Raw genomic sequence first — 19108 nt, 5'->3', positions numbered from 1 at the left:
AATAATAAATTAATTTAAAAACTTATCAGACAGAATTTTATTATAATAGAATTGTTGAGATACTTATTATTGTGGTGGAATCTTAAGTGGGTTTGATGTGGATCTTTAATTATTAGCTTGTTTATATCACAATTTCATTTAATTAATTTTAATAATCGTATCCACATTTTTTTTTATTAATATGATTTAAATTTATTTGAAATCAAGTGGATAACAAAATCTTACATTAATTTTATAATGTAATAATTATATTTTAATTGAATTTAGGTCTAGTTTGGAGGCACTATTGATTAAATATATAAAGTAATTAAGGGTAATCTTTTTTTTTAATATAATTTTTTGGATTTAATTATTATTTTTTGAATTTCAATTACAAATTATTAGAAAAAGAAAAAAAAGTTTGGTGTATATTATTTATTATATGAGAAATGTAATTATCATAATGGAAATATATATAAAATGTGTCACAAACGCTCGACCTAACTTATTTGACATATAGTCCTAAACATTCCATTTCTCAACTTTACTTTATGGTGTGAACGTTTATAGGGTTTTATATAAATTATTGAAATCACGTGAAATTGTTTTCATATTTATCGACTCTTTCTCGAGATGAGGTGTAAAGACGATTACTCAATTATTGTTATAATATACGAGCTATAGCTTCCTACCATCTTGAAAAATTGAAAGTGAGATGTTTGTGAAGTGGGGTGGAGATCGGGAAGTCTTCTCTGTCCTCGTCCTTGTCCCTATTTCATTTTCCATTTATTTTTGTGGGGATTGGAGCGGTGTCGAGGATAGGAAATGTAATCCCTATTTCCAAACATGTTTAGCTCCCTCTTCTATTTTCGGCCCCATTCAGAGCGGATCACATAGGTTAACGAGTTGTTGAAGGGTCACGAGGGAAACTCCGAATTGTCACCGGAGTCTTGAGAAGAAGAGTTTTGAAGTTAGTATTCCCTTCAAAGGGAAGTTTTAGGATGCTGTTTTCAACTCTTTAGGTGATCTAATTGTGTGGGAATCTTCAGCCATCACTTGTAATTAAAAGATTAATTAATTTTCATTGAAATTAAGTTAATATGTTCATAAACATGGTTGAAACAAACTAAATAATTTCTAAAAAGTCTGAATAATTGGGGGAAATTGTAACATGTTAGCATTAATTTAATATTGATAAATTAAATATTTGAGTAATTGAATAATAATTATTCCAAATTTCTTTATATTCTCACACCCCAATCACATCACTTTAATATATGATGCTTTATATTAAGCAATTTGAGCAAAGCCTGTTTTCAGTTGGAAATTTATGACAAAACTATTGTAATTTAATTTAGGAATAATTGAGATATATTCAAATATTCGAGATTCAATAAGAATATGAAAATTAATTTTAATTGATGAAGAGATTATATTATTTTCTTTATTGTTTTTATAAATATTATTCTTTTAAAGTTTTTTTTTTAAATAAAAAGAATATTAAAATGCAAAACTCTGTAAGATTTCACAACAAAACATTCTTTATAAGTAGCAGACATGTTTTAAAACTTTAAGGAAAAGTCAAGAAACGAAATTCATTAATGCAATGGAATTCAAGCACATGAAAACTAGTCTTGGAAGGAAATCTCTATTCAAATCATATAATCCTTCAGAAGCGACGAATGAAAAACTAGTACCGGAAGGAAATCTTTATTCAAATCATATAATCTTTCAGAAGCTGACATCGCTACTTGATTCCTCGTCGACAACCAGTCGACAGCCAGCCAACCAACAATTGTCGACGGGACTTCTTTACCTTCAACCTAGTTGCCTTATCTTATCTCGCACTTTCAAACTACCTTTTCTTACCTTAGAGTTTGCTTTTATGTCTTCGACCTTCAAATCGTATGCTCGAAAAAGTCCAAAGAAGACAATTTCTGTTAATAGTGAGCTTGGAATGCTAGAAAAGAGCTATTCCATGCTTGAACAATAATATATATAGATTCCACTACCAAAATTCCACTACCAAAAGTCAAAGCTTTGTCCAAACTCATCTTTATGTGATTCCAATTGGAGGGGTGTGTTATGGTCCACGTCCTATTTCTGTGCTTCCATTTCATAAAAGTGATGGAGTCCATCCCCATAAAAGCAACATAAAGACTTTTGACTGATGCTACCACTCCTCATCCATCTTTCCCTGTTTATCTCAGTTATCTCATCATTCAAAGCAAAGGCTGGGAGAGAAGGTTGCAGACCAGTAGTGTACAAAAGCTTATATGATGATGAAGCCTTATATATGTAATAAAGTGCAGGCAATGAATCAAATCTTGAACATCTTTTGCAGTTTTCAGATAACGATCTCATCGATAATAGCAACAAATAAGAGGACCTACAAACTGCCTCAAAGGCCTAGGAAGAAAATTGCACATTGAGACACTAACAAATTCAGGGTGGTCGGTCGGTCTAATCTTCTTCTTCTAGATCAGTTACTCACCATAGACCAATGGCCTTCCACCAAATTCCCCCAGCGCCGAGCCAGATAATGATGTTGACAACAGATATGAGGAACCCGTAGCCCCACCACTGAGCAAGAGGAACATAGTTGGCACCATAGAAGACAGGGGCTGACCCAATGCCGTAGTGGGTTAAGCCACCCATCAGGTTGGATAAGAAGGAAAGTACAATGGCTCCGAAGTAGGGGGGAGTCCCCAAAGCACTAGCAACGGATAAGAAGGCTGTAAACATAGCGCCTATATGAGCTGCTCCACTCGCAAAGAAGTAGTGGGAGTAGAAATAGAGAAGAACTAAAATGCCGAATGAAAGATGCCATGAAAGCCCAAGTCCACCAACAAACTGTGGAAAGAGCACAAACTTGTAAGAAGAGATATTCATCCAACGTAGTGCACTAATATTTATGCAAACATCATTCTGAATGCGTAAGATTTAAGTAACATAAATATAACTATGTGCTAAGATTAGAATCCGAGACTCATGCAATATCTGGCCAGTTTTATGCATTGTTGATGAATAAAGCAAATCTTAAAGTTACCATCGAGCAGATGTCTATTGGGGTTCAGCCGTGGATATTTAGTTGATAATGTTTGAATCCATGACCTCATGGAGCTATACGCAGCATCTATAATATTTAAGCAAATCCCCCATTTGGGGTTTTTGAAAATTAAGCCAATAAATAGTACTCCCACCCTACAGGCTCAGGTAGAAACAATTCTTCAAGAGCTATCTACTAACTTCAAATAGCCCGCTAGGTATGATCTAACTCCCTTCACTTATCTGTAATTTTATCTCAAGGGATATTGGTGACCTCCAAATCTAGCCTCCTAATATGCTGCTTCCATATGTTTTTCTTTTCTACCTATAGGGGATTTGAAACCTAACCATTTCCTTAGGAGAGTAGTTTCCAAGGTAGCTACTACCAAGTCTTGCAGTTTAGTTAAGAAAAAGAACATCCCTAGTTCCCCTATCAAACATTTTCCTACTATCTTATTTTCTCATGCAAATCCATACTGAGAAATATTAAACTACAAATAGAGATATTAAGGAAAATATAACATTTCAAGCTCACCGCTAACAGATATTATCTTCTTTAAACTTTCTCTTTCGGACTTTCTTTTGAAACGCATCTACTAAGAAGAGGTTTCCACACTCTTATAAAGAATGTTTCGTTCCCCTCTCCAACCGATATGGGATCTCACAGAAAAAGATCACTTCGATGAAATAGGTCGTCTTTTAGATTGTTTAGATGGATCCAAGGTGCTTTTAATTCATTTGAAGCACTTTTTCCTATTCTGTGTCATGCCAAACGTGCTCCTAATCATGCATCACTCATATTATAAGATGAAAAATTGCCCGAGCAAGCTCAAGGGCATGTGAATAAAGGGAATCTAAGGCAAACCTTCACTACAGTTTGGCTAAACCAGGAGATGAGACCATATTTGTTGAGATACCCTGCCATTGCAATGAGTGCAGCAAACCATGTTAGAGTGTCCCAGGCAACAGCTTCTGCCAAGCACTCTTTCCATGTCACCACCCCAGTCACAAGAAGGACGGACAATCCCAAAATGGCAGCAGTAACAGCGTCCACATTAAGAATCCCTCCAAAAACCCAAAGACCCACCTGCTCCAAGGAATAAGACAGGCAACCAACATTAAGAGCTACACAAAGTAATACATTCTGTACACCAAACAATGACATATCTTACTAAAAGCCTCAGCACTATAGGAGAAGCACAAGTAACACATCAGTAGTCTTTTAAATTTTGAGATAATTGGTTTTCAGGGTTCAATGATTATCATTAAGCATATGCAAAAACAGACGGGAACACACCAATTCGTCACCGGTTTCTAGTAGTTACAGAGTTAAGTAGCTGATTAGGATATAGGAGTAGAACATGAAGTTCCTAGAATTCAATCAACTCAAAAGTTAAAAAGCAGGAGTTTCGAACTGAAAGGAGGAGAAAAAGTGGGTCTTTAATGTTTAATACCGTGAGAAGCAGAGTTCCAGCCATTATAATCTCGTTGTTGGACATTGGTCCCATCTTTTCTAACTTCTCTCTGGCAAGCTTGGGTGCGTCTGGACTGCTCTTCACGGTGGGCGGATAGATTACATACAGAAGCAATGGCACCACAATCAAGGAGATTAATCCTGGAACAATGGCTGCTTTAGCCCAGTCGGTCCATCCAATGGTCTGCTTGATCGTGTTATACGTCAGAGTGGCACTGAGAGGATTAGCAGCCATAGCCGTCAAGAACATGGATGATGAAATCACCGACGTTTGAAAGCAAGTGAGCATCAACCACGATCCCAACCGTTTTTCTGTGCCATCACCAGCATTGCTACCGCAAGCAACACAGAGCGATTTCACCAATGGAAGGAATATTCCTCCTGCTCTGGCAGACACCGAAGGAATTGCCGGCGCCAACAGAGCCTCACTGAACACTAAACTATACCCTAACCCTAACGTCGAACTACCGAATAGAGAAACAAATTGATAAGCAATTCGATTACCTAGTCCGGTCTTAATGAACCCTCGAGCAAAGAAGAAGGCAAGAGCGATGAGCCATGGGATCGGATCACCAAACGCAGAGAAAGCAGCAGAGAAGGTTAGGGTTTTAGTTAGAACAGAGGCGCCAAGTCCAAGCAAAGCAACAGCACCAAGGGGCAAAGGCTGAGTAATAATCCCAACAATCGTAGCAAGGAAAATCGCAAGCAATTGCCACGCGTTACGAGAAACACCAGACGGGACCGGAACAAACCACAGAATGATACCCGTAGCAATGGAAGCAATAAGTGGCTTAATCGCCGCACCTTGCCATGGCTGAGAAGCCGGAGCTACAGTAGCAGGAGAAGAGGAAGCCGCTCGGACAGTAAAGGTACCGAGATTTCCACGAGAGCTTCTGAAATCTAGAGCTGGTTTAATCGATTTAGCTTCACTGGATAGAGAAGACGGAATGCGGAAGCTAGTTCTGACGCCGCTCTCGAAAATGGCGGTTTTAGGAAGAGTTGAACGGAGAGAGGAGAAGCGGATTTGAGAATTTACCTCCGGTTTCCGACGGCGCGATTGGAGAGAAGGGAGAAACGAGGAAGTAAGCGCCAACGAAGCCATCAACCGGTCCTGATTCAATCCAGCAGCGGCGGCGGCGGGGGAAAACGAAGCTCCGGTGGAGGTACGGATTTTGAAAGAGAGAAGCGACTACTGGAAACAAATCCGACGGTGGAGGATTCGATAGAAGATGGAAACTTTTACGGTGGAAAAAAGGTTGATGAGTTACCTTCTAAAGCTCCGCCGGAATTGGTTAATGCGGCGGACTTTTCGACCTGGGAGGGGAACCACGTGGTGATTTCTATATAAAACCCGTTTGATGACGTGGACTGGTAGAGCCAATGAAAGAGACGGAAGTCCACGTGGCAGCAAGCAAGTGGTGGGTGGTGCTTTCAGTATAAGATGGGGAATGAGAACTGACATGTGAGGACAGGAAGGCGAGTGGAGGAAATGACGGAAGTGTCCCTGTTATATGGAAATGTAGCGGCACGTGCACCACCAAATGGAATTATGGAAATGGAAATAAAATGACCTTATGGGAAATAAATGAAAAGGGGAAAGAGTGGGTGACGTAACTGAACAGAGTTGCGAGGGCGCGTTAGGCGCGTGACTGTTTGGAGCTTCTAGTTCTAAGCTCCGGCTTTCAGCCAGCTAAGCCAAAAATGTCGGTTCTATTTTCATATTTCATCAATATAATACATTAAAATGTTGAAAATATATTTTTTAATTGCATAATAATTATAAAAATTTTATATGCTTATTAATTATTTTATTTTATGCTTAAATAAAATTGTTATATGCATAAATATCAGATCTAAGAATAATTTAATGGTGAATTATAAATTTAAATAAAATCATGAATTTTATTAAACCAAATTTAATCGATAAGCTAAAATGTTAAAAAATTTCGTACCTTCTGAATTGATATGCGTGTGAAATGTTGGATACCACAAGTGACGAGAGATCTTAATATAACAATATTCAAAGATAAATATTTTATTTACAACAATCACCAACAAGTCGCTTTGGCCGAGTGGTTAAGGCGTGTGCCTGCTAAGTACATGGGGTTTCCCCGCGAGAGTTCGAATCTCTCAGGCGACGTCATTTTTTCCTATTTAAAATTACATTTTCTCCCGAATTACAAGAGTTTCGAGGCCCATTAACGGGCCCGATACCATGGCCCAGTACCAGATTTCGCCTTAATTTAAATATTCGACCCAAATGCAATAATTAAGACATGTTTTTTTTTTTGTTTTTTGTTTTTTATTTTTTAGAAATGGTGTTGTCTTTCTTTTCAAATATTGGTTTAGGTTTAGAAGTTTCATACCGTCGTTGGATCGGTCTCGATCAAGCTAATTCTAGAGTGGATCTGTCTTATGAATAAAAATGATCTTCATAAATTTAAAAATCTAAGAATTATTCATCTAACTATGTTCTTGATTGGAATTATTCGTTAAGTTAATAATTTTGTAAGGAAAATTGGTTTATTTCTTCCTCAAATCACCCGAGCAACTAATCCATGATCGAGTGTACTTTATTTGTTGTTCAAGTAACCAAATCTTTAGTTAGTTGTGGCTTGGGCTTCAAAGTTCTCAATAAAATGATTGGGAATAAAAGGGCTCTCTTTTTATCATTCTTTCAAGTGGAAAAAAAAGGGTCTCACTTTTTTAGGGTTTACCTATGCATCATTCGATCATTTTGAAGTATGTATTTTCATTTTTTAAAAATAATTTCTATATTGAAATTAATTGATTCGACGTAAAAATTCAACCAATTCAGATTAACTCGTTCATATCTTTCTCGATTGAAATAAAATGTCTACCCATTTCAAAATCATGACCAACCCTCTTGAAATGCACGGGTCGATCTTCTTTGTTCATGTAACCATTCTCTTTTTCTATTATGTGCAACTCGTTCTCTTCCTTTTAACATGTTATGAAAATTTGAGAAACATTGAAGCGAGCATCCCGAACTCTTTTTATAGAATTGGACGTTGATGGATTGTTTTAATTCATTTAGGGCTAATAGGATTTTTCTAGGTGTGGAAGTAAAGCAAGCTCACGATAAACGTTACTTTTAAAACCCTAAACACGAAATTGAATAAAAATGACAATATATACATCATATACATACATTGTCAAAAATGAGCTAGTATGGTTAAAAAGTGATACACTCGATCGAGAATAAAAATGGGTCGACGATAGTTTGATGAAAGACTTGATGATTCTTTGTTCGAAGCGACGAATTATTAAGAATATGACCAAAGACTCACGTTAGAATGACGTTTCGAGTAAAACCAAAGGCAAACCCATGAAGGCAGTTATGAAAGTGGACGATAACACTTTCGTTAGAGGTAACGAAGATGGAGATAGTGCGTTAAATAATGGCATTTAGAATTGAAACAAAGCATGTGATAACTAATCCCTAATTGACATGATTAGTTAACGAAAAGCAAAAGGGTTAGAGACAAAAACAAAGAAATGATCAAATATCCATTTCAAATTCCCTTAGTGGGCGAGAGATTCATCTCTCAACTTAGTGATCATTAAACACCATTAATAGAATAGATACCCATTGTTCTTCAATTTTCTTAACCTAATACTCATTAATTTATGGCTTGATATCATATCATATCATATGAGTATCACAAACTATATTAATGTATGTATATGTTTCTGTACATTACATTATTGTTTCTTGAATGGAGTGCCTTTGAAGGGTCACCAATGAAGAACAAAACAGTCTAGAAATTATGATTTAAAATTGTTATTGAACTTGAAAATTCAAACATGGGAAAGAAGAAGGAACGTCTTTCATCAAATCCTCCAACTCCCATTCGCCCATTGAAAACTCCTCGTGAATAAAATTTGCTCCAACCCCACCATTCATACTTTCCATCTTTGGATTATTGTTAATTAAGTAATTACTATGTTTAGTTTCTCCACCGGTGGCTGCGGTGGCGGTGGCGGTGGTCGTGGTTGTGTTAACGCTTTGCAAAAGAGGGAGATTAAAGAAGCTATCGTCTTCTCGATAGAATCCCATCTCGACGCCACCGGTGGGGAAGAATGGTACGCCGTGGGTGGTGGAGAGAAGAGGGAAAGAGTCGAGGGCGATAACGGAAGGTGATGGATCGGCAGCGAAGATCGGAAAGTCAATTGAGTTTTGTTGTTGTTGTTGATCTTGACCTAATACGAAGGTGGCAAAAAGATTGGATTTTGAGTCGCCGGAGTGAGAGTCGGAGCTGGTATTCGGCGACGGCGTGGAGGACAAATTCTTAAGCCTCTTTTTAATAGTCGAGTTCCAAAAATTCTTAATTTCGTTATCCGTTCTTCCCGGTAATCGCGCCGCAATCTGAGACCATCTGCACTAAAGTCAACATTGAATTAAATAATTTAAGTAATGTTTTTAAAATTAAAAAAATTGAAAAATTATTTGACCTGTTGCCAAGAAGAGAATGCAAGTGGATGACGAGGTCTTCTTCTTGGGGGGAGAAGGCGCCGCGCTTGAGATCAGGCCTTAAGTAATTGATCCAACGGAGGCGGCAGCTCTTGCCACAGCGCTGAAGGCCAGCATTACGAGCCACATCGCTCCAGCAGCCTTGGCCGTTATTGAGCATGTAGGTTCGTAACTTGTCGTCTTCCTCCGGCGACCATAGCCCTTTTCTGAGCTTGGTGGCAGCAGGTGGTCCACCTCCGCCGCATCCTCCGCCGGGAGCAGCAGCGTCGGGCTTCCTCATTATGTGATTGGAAGTGGGTTGATGTGGATCTGTGTGGAATTTATAAAAGACATGGAGTAGGAAAAAATAATAATGATGACGGGGATGGTTGTGGGGTTTGCTTACAATATTGGGAAGAGAGAGAGAGAGAGAGAGCGAACCGGTGGTTGATGGGTCTTTGGTAGAAACGGTTTGGAGGGGGACCTGAAAGAAATAAATAAAATAAAATAAAATAATAAATAAAACAAAAATATTTTCAAATATATTAGAGAGAGAGAGAGAGAGATTGTTTTCCAACCAAGCCAAGATATTTGCTTCCACTTCACATAACCTATATTTCTCTCTCTTCCACACGTGTAGTTTAAGATAGATTTTTTAAAAAATTATTACATTTTATATTTGGAATATAATGCTTAGTTTAAATTTTTTTTTGTTGTATTTTTAATTATTTAAAATTAATTTTATGGAATAGAAGGAGTGTTATAAGTGAAAAATCAAGTTAATAATAATTTGGAATTATAATTTTTTTTCTAATTTATTTATCTTTTAAATTATCGGTGAGATTAAAAGACATTTTTAGGAGGCCAAAAGGCGCACGGTCTTTGGAAAAGTTTGCATAAAAGGATGGAAAATTGTGTTTTAAGTTATTATTCTAATAAAAAAAAGTTTTTTTTTTTTCTTTTCATTTTTTTCTCTTTGACGTATTTTATCTGCAATCAACCTAAAAAGTAAAAAAAGGGTAAACAAACAAGAGAATCGCTTTAGTAATTTTCTTTTTGTTTGTAAGTCTTTTGTTTTTTACTGCAAAAAAAATTTGATTTAATTTTTTAAATAAATTAAATTTTGTATTTTACCTATAAAAAATATTCTTAAATTTTCACTTTAAAAAATTTCACAAATATCTTCCCTCTAATTTCTAAACCGTCATTTATTTACTTTAAAATAATTACCGGTAAAATTTTAAAAACGACATTAATACCCTTAACCATTATATAAAAAAGCTCAAAAAGTTATTACATATAAATAGAAATCATCTATTAATATATAATAGATTATCTCTAAATTTTTTTAATGTTTTTTTTAATTTTTTAATATTTTTAAAGCGTGTATACGGAGTATTTTAAATTAATTTTTTTTTTTGAATTTCTAAAAAAATTTAAGAAATTAATAAAACTTTAAAACATCAAATAGAATATTAAATATATATATATATAAAAGAAGGAGAGGACTAATATTGTTCCCTTAATAAAAAATTAATATAATTATGGAATAAACATTGAATTAATTATTGAGACACTAATTTCATAGAAAACAAACAGATTGGAAGTAGCTTTCCGGGTTTGAAAGAAGTAACGCTTTAATTACTGAATGTTGAAAAGTGATTAAAGATAATTATTTATAGAAAAAATAAAATCGACAATAATTACATTATTAATGTACCTAACTAATGCCACAAACTTTAATTAAACCAAACCCTTTGCTCTTTGGGTTGTTGAAATTGGGAACTTAGCTCAATAGTGCCGCCCTATTTATTCGTCTATCAACTTTGTTAATTAGTGCTTATTGGTACGAAAATCTCGAGATTAAATTGAAAAAAAAAAAAAAAAAAGTCAATTCTAAAATGATTATGGTCAAGATTTGGGTATAAAAAGAGAATCTAAATGTCAAAATATCTTACTCGATATTTTTTGGTCTTAAATTCACAATGTATTAGAACGACGGTTTATATATATAGAAATATATTAAATAATTTAAAATGGAAGGGACTAAAATAAAATGTAAAATAGGAGTATTAAAGTATTTAAACTAAAAAAACACATTTAAAATTGTAAAAATTTGCTATATTTATATAAATATAATATAATGGCGTGAATATATTTATGTTAATAAATAAGAGAAATTAAATGTATTAATGAATAAATCGTTAAATAAAAAACTAAAAAAGACAATTAAGAAGTCAAAGTCAACGCATAAAAAGGAAAAAAGAGAGTGTTGTCGGGAGGACCATAAAATAATTATGTAACATTATTTGGCCTTCATATCTTGGCAATTAGAGCCAATGAGTTATACACTACAAAATCAATAAATAATAATAATAATAATAATAAATGCTTGAGATTAAAAAAATTAATAATATAAATTAATATTAGAGAAAATATTAGAGTTGTTTGAGTAGGATAATTATTTGACGAAAATATTTAATTAGTTTTATTATTATTATTTTTTTAAAATTTATCAATTTAATTTTAGAAGTTTTATAATTATACATTTGAAGTTATTAAAGGTCAAGATTATGTTATGATTAATGTTATAATTTGTTAATCGGATGAAGAATTAAAGCACTTAAAAAAAATAAAAATTTTAGAATTTGTAGTAATTTTGGTTAATGGGCCTCCCAGTCATGAAATGGGCTCTTGAAGTGGCCCATAGGGCTATTTTACAATTACCCAAATCCTTTCCCCGCGCTGCGGATAAAGATAAACCTCTCTGCGCTCTGCTCAACCTCCAAACGGTCGCCTTCTTCCCTCCTTTAGTGTTCCAGGCGCCAGTCCGGAGCTCCGACCATGGCAGCTCTGAAGCTTTGTTACTCTTCAACTCTCCTGTCTTGTACTTCATCTAGAAAACTCGCTTTCTCTCATCCGCTTGCTGTTACTTCTTCGATTTCTTCCTCTTTCTCTGTTCTTCGTCCACTTTCCTTGTTGAACTTATCCGGTTACCACAAATCTTCCTCATCCTCGCTTCGAACGGTTTGCGAATGTACTTCGGTTACTGGAGAGACTGGAGTCCCCGAAAATTATGGAGATACCGAAGGAGAGGATCCAGGAGGGTTCCGTGATGAATTTGACGATGTAGATTACACCATTGATGTGGAGGCTTTGGAAGAAGAAGCTAAAGACGTTCTTCGAGAGTATTCTAGCTCTTTATCCCGAGAACTAAGACTAGGTGCGTGTTCTCACTGGCGTACTTTTTTTCTGCTTGAGGTTGTTATCGTAAAAAGAAATGTGCTAATGCATGTGTAGGATGGACTGTCAATTTCTTACAGATATGGTCGAATTACCATAATTCTATAATTATTATGTGCAATTATGCATCTCCTCCATGGTCCACAGCTTTTCCAGTAGTCCTATTGGTCATATTGTCGATATATTGCATTTGATATCTAAGATTAATCTTAACTCTGTTCATTTTCTGGTCTCCTTAGACGATGAATTGAATGATCAATCAGAAACTGGTCGGAAGAAGAGTAAGCGTAAGACTACACCTAGAAATGTCAGTAAGTCTCTTGTTGTTAATTTCCATCTTCATTTCATCGGGGGCTTAGTTCAACTGACATCATCCCATGTTTATACCGTGAAATATTTTCGATTGAAGAACTAATTTAAGTAACATATAAGTACCTACTTTTTATTCCTAAATTTTACGGTCATGATCGATACAATGAAGGAAATTAGAAAGAAGGGAAAAGGAAAAAAAATAAAGTTCACTGCAACAATCTCAAGTAATTTGCATTAAAAAAAGAGATTCTAGTTGGAAGGGAAAAAAAAAATCATAGTTTGCTTTGAGGGTTTGGAAATTGTTTACGTTAGTACGTGATTTGAGATGGTTTTATAACAGAAATAGATGTTAGACTTATTGCATGCTCAGAACTGAAAATCAATTAGCAATTAGAGGAGTGAGTCATGTATCTTATAAAGATAGCTAAGTATTTTCATCTTTCTGATGTGGGGTCTTCAACAAGTCCCCTCAACATGGAGCCTCTTTGGGTTCACATTTCTTGGGTCAGGGATCCCAATGTTTGGACAGAATACCCATTTGGACGTCATGGGTTCTAATGCCATCATATGTTCTTGATATGAGTAAGGAACGAGCAGATAGAGACAAAATAAACTCTTTCTCACTAATGGTGATCAAAACACAGCCGTATATATAGGCTTACTGTAAATGCAAAATAAACAGAATTACAACTGAAATACACATGAAAGGCAACCAATGAAAAAAAGGCAATGTAACAAGGGGCCAAGCGTACCTCCCGTTTCAAAAGTCAAAGTCCACCTAAACCGCGCTGGTCATAATAGATCGACTTTATATATTTGGACTCCATGTACTTTGGTTATGCACATGAAAGGTAAGTGAGCTCTCTTATCAGGAACCTGTTAGTTGACAACTCCATTACCTCATCAATAACCATACCCATCACTCATATTAGGACATTACGGAACTTTGTCATGTATGCATTTATTTATTTATTTCTCTTTGTTCTTTTTTTTATCAATCCTTGTGCAAATTTATTGCGTGAAAACCAAGATGTTTTTGAGCTTCTGTTGTTGTAAACACAGGAGAATAGAGCTACCTTGAAGAATTCACTGGTTGCTGTAAATGATATGTTTCCTATGCCACAATTTACATGTTCTTTTCCCTATTCTTACAAATTTTATGTGCAGATCCCAGACCATCTTCTTCCAAAAGTCGCAATTGTTGGAAGGCCAAATGTTGGAAAATCTGCATTGTTCAATAGACTTGTTGGGGTAATAATCTTGCTTTTTGATAGTCCTATTACCATTTGTACTATTCAGCATCCACGCCCTGGAAATGAGATCTAAAGCTTCCAATACTATTATTATCCAGATAATGTTGTTCTAAATTAGCCTTTCTTCTGATACCATAGGGGAACAGGGCTATTGTGGTGGATGAACCTGGTGTTACTAGGGATCGGTTATATGGTAGATCCTTTTGGGGGGACAATGAATTTATGGTGGTGGATACAGGAGGGGTTCTTTCTGTTTCGAAAACACAAAATGATGTCATGGAGGAATTAGCAATCTCGACAACCATTGGGATGGATGGCATTCCCCTAGCTTCCAGGGAAGCAGCTGTTGCAAGGATGCCGTCAATGATTGAGAGGCAAGCTACAGCAGCTGTGGAAGAATCCTCTGTCGTCATATTCCTTGTTGATGGTCAGGTAATTTCAATTAATGATCATAAAAGCGCACTTGCTTTTGCATTTATTTTCCAGGATTGGTTATTCAAAATTATTGAGCATCAATTATTTTTGTCAAAATTCTATTCGGAGTACTTTTGGATAAAGGATGCCTGTATATAAAAAATGTTAAATATAGAATTTTTTTCTCCTCTAATAAAGGTGGCCTTGTCCCTTGTTATCGTAATATTGGATACTTATCAGTTAAAGTATGTAGGTATTGCTTTATATCATCGATAGTTTGAAATTTTTATTAATTTGATCAAAATATCAGGATATTACTTGTTCTCCTCTTGATTTTCATTCTGCAAATTCATTCTCTGTTGCTGATCCTCATAACTTTTTTATTTTATTTTTATTTTTATTTTTATTATTATTATTTTTTAATTATGCTCTTTCGACAAACTTTCATCAAACTAGCATGTGATGATTTTGATCTAAAATAAAGATACTCTTACCAGGCAGGTCTAACGGCAGCTGATGAAGAAATTGCTGATTGGCTTCGTAGAAACTACTCAGATAAATATATAGTTCTTGCAGTTAACAAGTGTGAGTCTCCACGTAAAGGAATGATGCAGGCATCAGAGTTTTGGTCTTTAGGGTATGTTGTTATTGGGGATCATCCTTTTAATTTAAACTTTCTCGTGCATATGTGGGTGGCGGTGGGGGGTTAGGTCATAATGAAACACTCGGAAGTCGTAGTTGTTTCAAAATTTAACAGTCTTTGATATTCTTTCAACCCATGCTCTTGCCATATATTCAGAAATATTATTGAGAATGCACTTCATTTTAGAGCTTGGAAAAATATACTTATACTGGGGTTGAGAAAGATTGTTTTATGGTTAATTATTATTATTATTTTTTGGAAACACCATAATGTAGGACAATAATATAAGAGAACTTACAAAATGTCATCCATTTAGATAAATTAGTTATGATCTGATAAAGAAAAATTGAATACACCAAAACTACAGTTCATCATGGTGGTTGATAATAAATCCTGAAACATTTCCTTCTTTTAAACTAATATATAATATTGTAGATTTTGTTTCTATTAAAATTGGTTTGATTACAATAATAGAGTTTAATGCGATAAATCTCACACAGATGAGATCCTTTCCCGGGGATGCTATTATTTATATCTGCTATAGTGTATGTCTTGGCTTGCAGTAATTTTTTTTGTTGGGTTATACATAATTCTAGATTGGACACTTGCTATAAAGAATTTTTTTCGAGTTTGCAAATGTTCCTGAAGAAACCGTGTTAAGGTTGTAGCCTATAAACTTATGGAGTGAGGAATGGTTGGGCCAATTGGAACAAAATAAGTAGGGGGAAGTGAAGAGTGCAATTAGAAGTTGACAAAATTTGGTTGTTGTGCGGTTTTTAGCTTTCCACAAGTGCTAGGCGAACACCCTTAGGTATGAAAATCTAGAAAGAGAGAAAGCCAGAGCTCTTCAGCGGAGGGGAAAATTGAGAAACTCCTGTTTCTTGTCCATTATCTTTCTTTCCTCTTCCCATTTCTTTCTTGCTTTCTTTTTCTTTCTCCTTGTATCTCCAATATGAGTTCTATATGCTTGGACTATATCAGTCTGCAACGATGATATGTTTCTGTTATACTTTTCTGAATGTCTTCTTATCTTATGTTATCAACTGCGAAAATAGACTCCTTAAGTTAAGTCATCATTCTAGTAGGGGTGTGTTTGAGAGATTTATTGAGAGTTTTTTTTGGTAGGAGTCTACGTGCCAAATTTTCACTTTGCACGCTCCGACCTATTTTTGATCATTTGATTTATTAACCAGGTTCACACCTCTTCCTGTATCTGCTCTATCTGGAACTGGGACTGGAGAGCTTCTTGATCTTGTTTGTTCAGGGTTGCAAAAAGTTGAGGTGAGGTTTGAATGCTTAAACTTGTGTCCTTACAAGTAGATATGAATGTAGTATAATCAACATTACCTTTTGTTCGAATAGAGTTCCTGCTTCATTAACGTTGGCGTTTGTTTGTGTGTCTAGAGTTTCCAAGTTTGAACAGTACCTTTTGGTCTTTTTTCCCCTATAATTATAATGTACTTTGGAATTATCTGTTAATTTTTTGTCCCTGCTAAAAAGCTTTTAGAAGAGTACCATGAGTAGGACATCTCTAGGTCATTTAATTCGAAGAGTTCCATGTCAATGCTGTATCCATATTGCTGTATTGAAGCATCTTTATGGGCTTTGTTCACTAGGCTTTTATTGTAATTATGATCTTATCTTGATTTTGTTAGTTTGGGTTCCTTTTTTTTTTTTTTGTAGTTATATATATATATATATATTACATTGTATTGAACAAAAAATTCATGATCATAGTATATATCAACAATGACCAATCTTGCGTATTTGCATTTCTGCTTCTTAACACTATATTCTTGTTTTATAGAAATGCTATCGATATTAATATCTGGTGGTGCCTGTATCAGGGTCTTGAGGGTCTACATGAAGAAGAAGATTACATTCCTGCTATAGCAATTGTTGGTCGACCTAATGTTGGTAAAAGTAGTATTTTAAATGCTTTGGTAGGAGAGGACAGAACAATTGTCAGCCCAATCAGCGGAACTACCCGTGATGCTATTGATACTGAATTTACAGGACAAGATGGTCAGGTTTGAGATGTTGCAATTCTACCCTTTGTCATATATTATTATTTTTATGAGAAAAACTTCATTAATCAGAAGAACATTACCGGGGGTGGGGATCACAGCCCAAACCTGAACCAAGGGAGTGTTGAAATATCATCACTAGCCCAATAGAGTCAAGCCTAATAATTGTACTAGCCCAATAGAGTCAAGCTCAATAATTGTACGAGCCCAGTATATTTATTTTAGTAGAGATTTTAGGAGAAAGAGATCTAAATATTTTAGGAGAAAGATTTAGATTTGTTAGGTCTAGATTTAGATTGATTAAATATACATTGTTTAGGCTCAGTATAAATACCCCACCCTACCTAGGTTATTCATCCAAGAAATCTAAAAACAATAAAAAGCAGAAGTATTCTACAGAGTGTCTTGTATTCTCTTCTCGATTGGTCTTAATAAAGAGAGCGAGTGTTTCCCACAGTGAGTTGTGTTCAACAGGGAGGTGTTAGTGATGAATATAAGCTTAATAGTTTGTTATGCAAAGTACTTAATATATGAAGACTCATCCAGACTGCATTATTGATAATAATAATAGTAGAATTATTCAAACCTTTTTTGAAATGTAGATACTAGTTTCGAGATGAAGGTCCAGATTGGAATTACTTTGATTATTGATTCATTCATAAAAAACCTTTGTCAACTTTTAAATTGGCAAAACAAGAACATTATGTGAGAGTCGAGCTTCAAAACGGAACTTGGGCTTTTTTTCTTTTTTTTTTTTAATAGAGGATCAGGGTGGGTGGTTTTCCTTGGAGATGGAAAATTTGCATGCTGGGTACTAATCTTGTCTGGAAAGGTTAAAATAATGCCGCTTGGGTAGATTCATGTGCAAATGAGCTTTTGTACATGTTATTCTTGTACAAATCTAATCTTGATTGCTCCTAGTACTTAAGCGTTATCTATCTTGCAGAAATTTCGTTTAATTGATACTGCTGGAATTAGAAAAAGGGCAACTGTAGCATCATCCGGTAGCTTGACTGAGTCTCTATCTGTCAATCGAGCATTTCGTGCAATTCGTCGTTCTGACGTAGTGGCTCTTGTCATTGAAGCCATGGCTTGTATCACTGAACAGGTGAGTCCCATGGCTTTTTCTTGAAGGATTAATTTGTTGTATAGTTTGGCCAATACCCAGGAACCTTCCTGCTCTGTTCTCACATTTCATTCTTATAAGGTTCTGTAAGACTACTTTAATTCAAATGAAACCATCGTGGGGGCATTGCATTATTTTTTTTTCCTACGTTCAAACTATTCTACTGAAGATAAAATGATATTTGATAATAAACTTTGACTTTCGCCTGGGATTTAAGCTTGAAACAATAGCAAGGAGCGGAATATTAATATGCTTAAGAAGAAGGGAAAAATGATGCATTGGACTTCAGACTCGGTTTAATGTATAACAATTTTCTTTTTCTCTCCTCCCTCTTTTTCCATCCTTACCTTTTTTTTTTTCCGTTCACTCTCCCTTCTTTTTCCCTCCACTCCTCCTTTTTCTCATCCTTCATATTTTTTATATGCTTGGATTTTTTCTTCTAATTTTTTCTTTTTCTCTCCTTTTTCCTTCTTCTCCATCTCTTCCCTCCTTTTTCTTTAGTTTTGAGCTTGAACTTGGTCTTTTAAACCACTCAGTCATCATACATTCTACTCTTTCTCTAGGATCACCAAAACCTTTTGGCCGAACTAATGGCTGGTTGGTTGGTTGGTTTGTACAATGGTTAGAAATCCACAAGTCTCTGGAAAACCGAAATCGAAAGGTTGGAGGTTGGTGTAGGCTTGAGCCCAAAACTGATGCTAACTGATCAATGTACACCCCACTATTTTGTTTTATCTATGCTAGGAAGAAGGAGAAGGATAACAGGAACGGGGATGTGAATTATACATAGGTAGGCTAGTCCTGTTGCTCCATTTAGAAAAGGATCAATTGAAGATTGTTAGAGGTTGTTAATTTTAAGACAGTGAAGGGGAGGGAAGAGCGAGAATGGTGTGTTGTGCATTTTGGTGGGACTAGTTTATATATCTTGTACTTTGTGTATTATTTGGAGATATGTTAATAAATTCTACATGAAATTCTCTTGAACCCCTATCAGATTACCGCTATCTCTTATCTAAAAAGGAGGGGAAAAAAAAAAAAAAAGAGAGAGGAAGAGTACTGTTAACTCTTATCTAAAAAGGAGAAAAAAAGGAGAGGAAAAAAAAAAAAAAAAAAAA

At 35.2% G+C, this 19108-nt stretch overlaps 3 protein-coding genes and 1 non-coding gene across 4 annotated transcripts in view; 2 read left to right on the top strand and 2 right to left on the bottom strand.

Annotated features, from left to right (window-relative positions):
* Positions 1 to 2240: 2240 nt before the first annotated feature.
* On the bottom strand, positions 2241 to 5603 carry LOC111459663 (dicarboxylate transporter 1, chloroplastic-like). Its single transcript, XM_023102673.1, has 3 exons — positions 4482 to 5603; positions 3893 to 4114; positions 2241 to 2832 (listed from the first exon to the last, which is right to left on the bottom strand). Exons 1-3 carry the CDS (start codon positions 5601 to 5603, stop codon positions 2470 to 2472), a joined length of 1707 nt encoding a protein of 568 aa, XP_022958441.1. The 3' UTR covers positions 2241 to 2469.
* A 956-nt stretch (positions 5604 to 6559) lies between these two features.
* TRNAS-GCU lies at positions 6560 to 6641 on the top strand. Its single transcript has one exon. It is a non-coding gene; the product is annotated as a tRNA-Ser (tRNA).
* Positions 6642 to 8031: 1390 nt separating this feature from the next.
* LOC111459275 (transcription factor MYB46-like) lies at positions 8032 to 9314 on the bottom strand. The gene is made up of 2 exons (XM_023102095.1): positions 8978 to 9314; positions 8032 to 8901 (listed from the first exon to the last, which is right to left on the bottom strand). The coding sequence occupies exons 1-2, from the start codon at positions 9274 to 9276 to the stop codon at positions 8307 to 8309; spliced, it is 894 nt and encodes a 297-aa protein (XP_022957863.1). The 5' UTR covers positions 9277 to 9314; the 3' UTR covers positions 8032 to 8306.
* A 2429-nt stretch (positions 9315 to 11743) lies between these two features.
* LOC111459273 (GTPase Der) overlaps positions 11744 to 19108 on the top strand; it is a 10175-nt gene continuing 2810 nt past the window's right edge. The window contains exons 1-8 of the mRNA XM_023102093.1: positions 11744 to 12198; positions 12458 to 12525; positions 13698 to 13781; positions 13922 to 14215; positions 14695 to 14834; positions 16034 to 16121; positions 16688 to 16870; positions 17814 to 17975. Coding sequence (XP_022957861.1) covers positions 11820 to 12198; positions 12458 to 12525; positions 13698 to 13781; positions 13922 to 14215; positions 14695 to 14834; positions 16034 to 16121; positions 16688 to 16870; positions 17814 to 17975 — 1398 coding nt within the window. The 5' untranslated portion in view covers positions 11744 to 11819. The remainder of the gene's footprint in view (positions 12199 to 12457; positions 12526 to 13697; positions 13782 to 13921; positions 14216 to 14694; positions 14835 to 16033; positions 16122 to 16687; positions 16871 to 17813; positions 17976 to 19108) is intronic.

Source organism: Cucurbita moschata, unplaced genomic scaffold (genome assembly GCF_002738365.1).
Source record: "Cucurbita moschata cultivar Rifu unplaced genomic scaffold, Cmos_1.0 Cmo_Scf00022, whole genome shotgun sequence".
NCBI lineage: Eukaryota > Viridiplantae > Streptophyta > Magnoliopsida > Cucurbitales > Cucurbitaceae > Cucurbita > Cucurbita moschata.
This window is presented reverse-complemented; position numbering and strand designations above follow the sequence as displayed.

Excerpts from the sequence above, each read along its gene's own strand:
- LOC111459663 (XM_023102673.1), bottom strand. The coding sequence starts at position 5,603 with ATGGCTTCGTTGGCGCTTACTTCCTCGTTTCTCCCTTCTCTCCAATCG. Across the intron at positions 4,115-4,481 it reads CTGGAACTCTGCTTCTCACG|GTGGGTCTTTGGGTTTTTGG; the intron begins GTATTAAACATT and ends TCCTTGGAGCAG. Across the intron at positions 2,833-3,892 it reads TTAGCCAAACTGTAGTGAAG|TTTGTTGGTGGACTTGGGCT; the intron begins GTTTGCCTTAGA and ends CTCTTTCCACAG.
- LOC111459275 (XM_023102095.1), bottom strand. The coding sequence starts at position 9,276 with ATGAGGAAGCCCGACGCTGCTGCTCCCGGCGGAGGATGCGGCGGAGGT. Across the intron at positions 8,902-8,977 it reads CATTCTCTTCTTGGCAACAG|ATGGTCTCAGATTGCGGCGC; the intron begins GTCAAATAATTT and ends ACTTTAGTGCAG.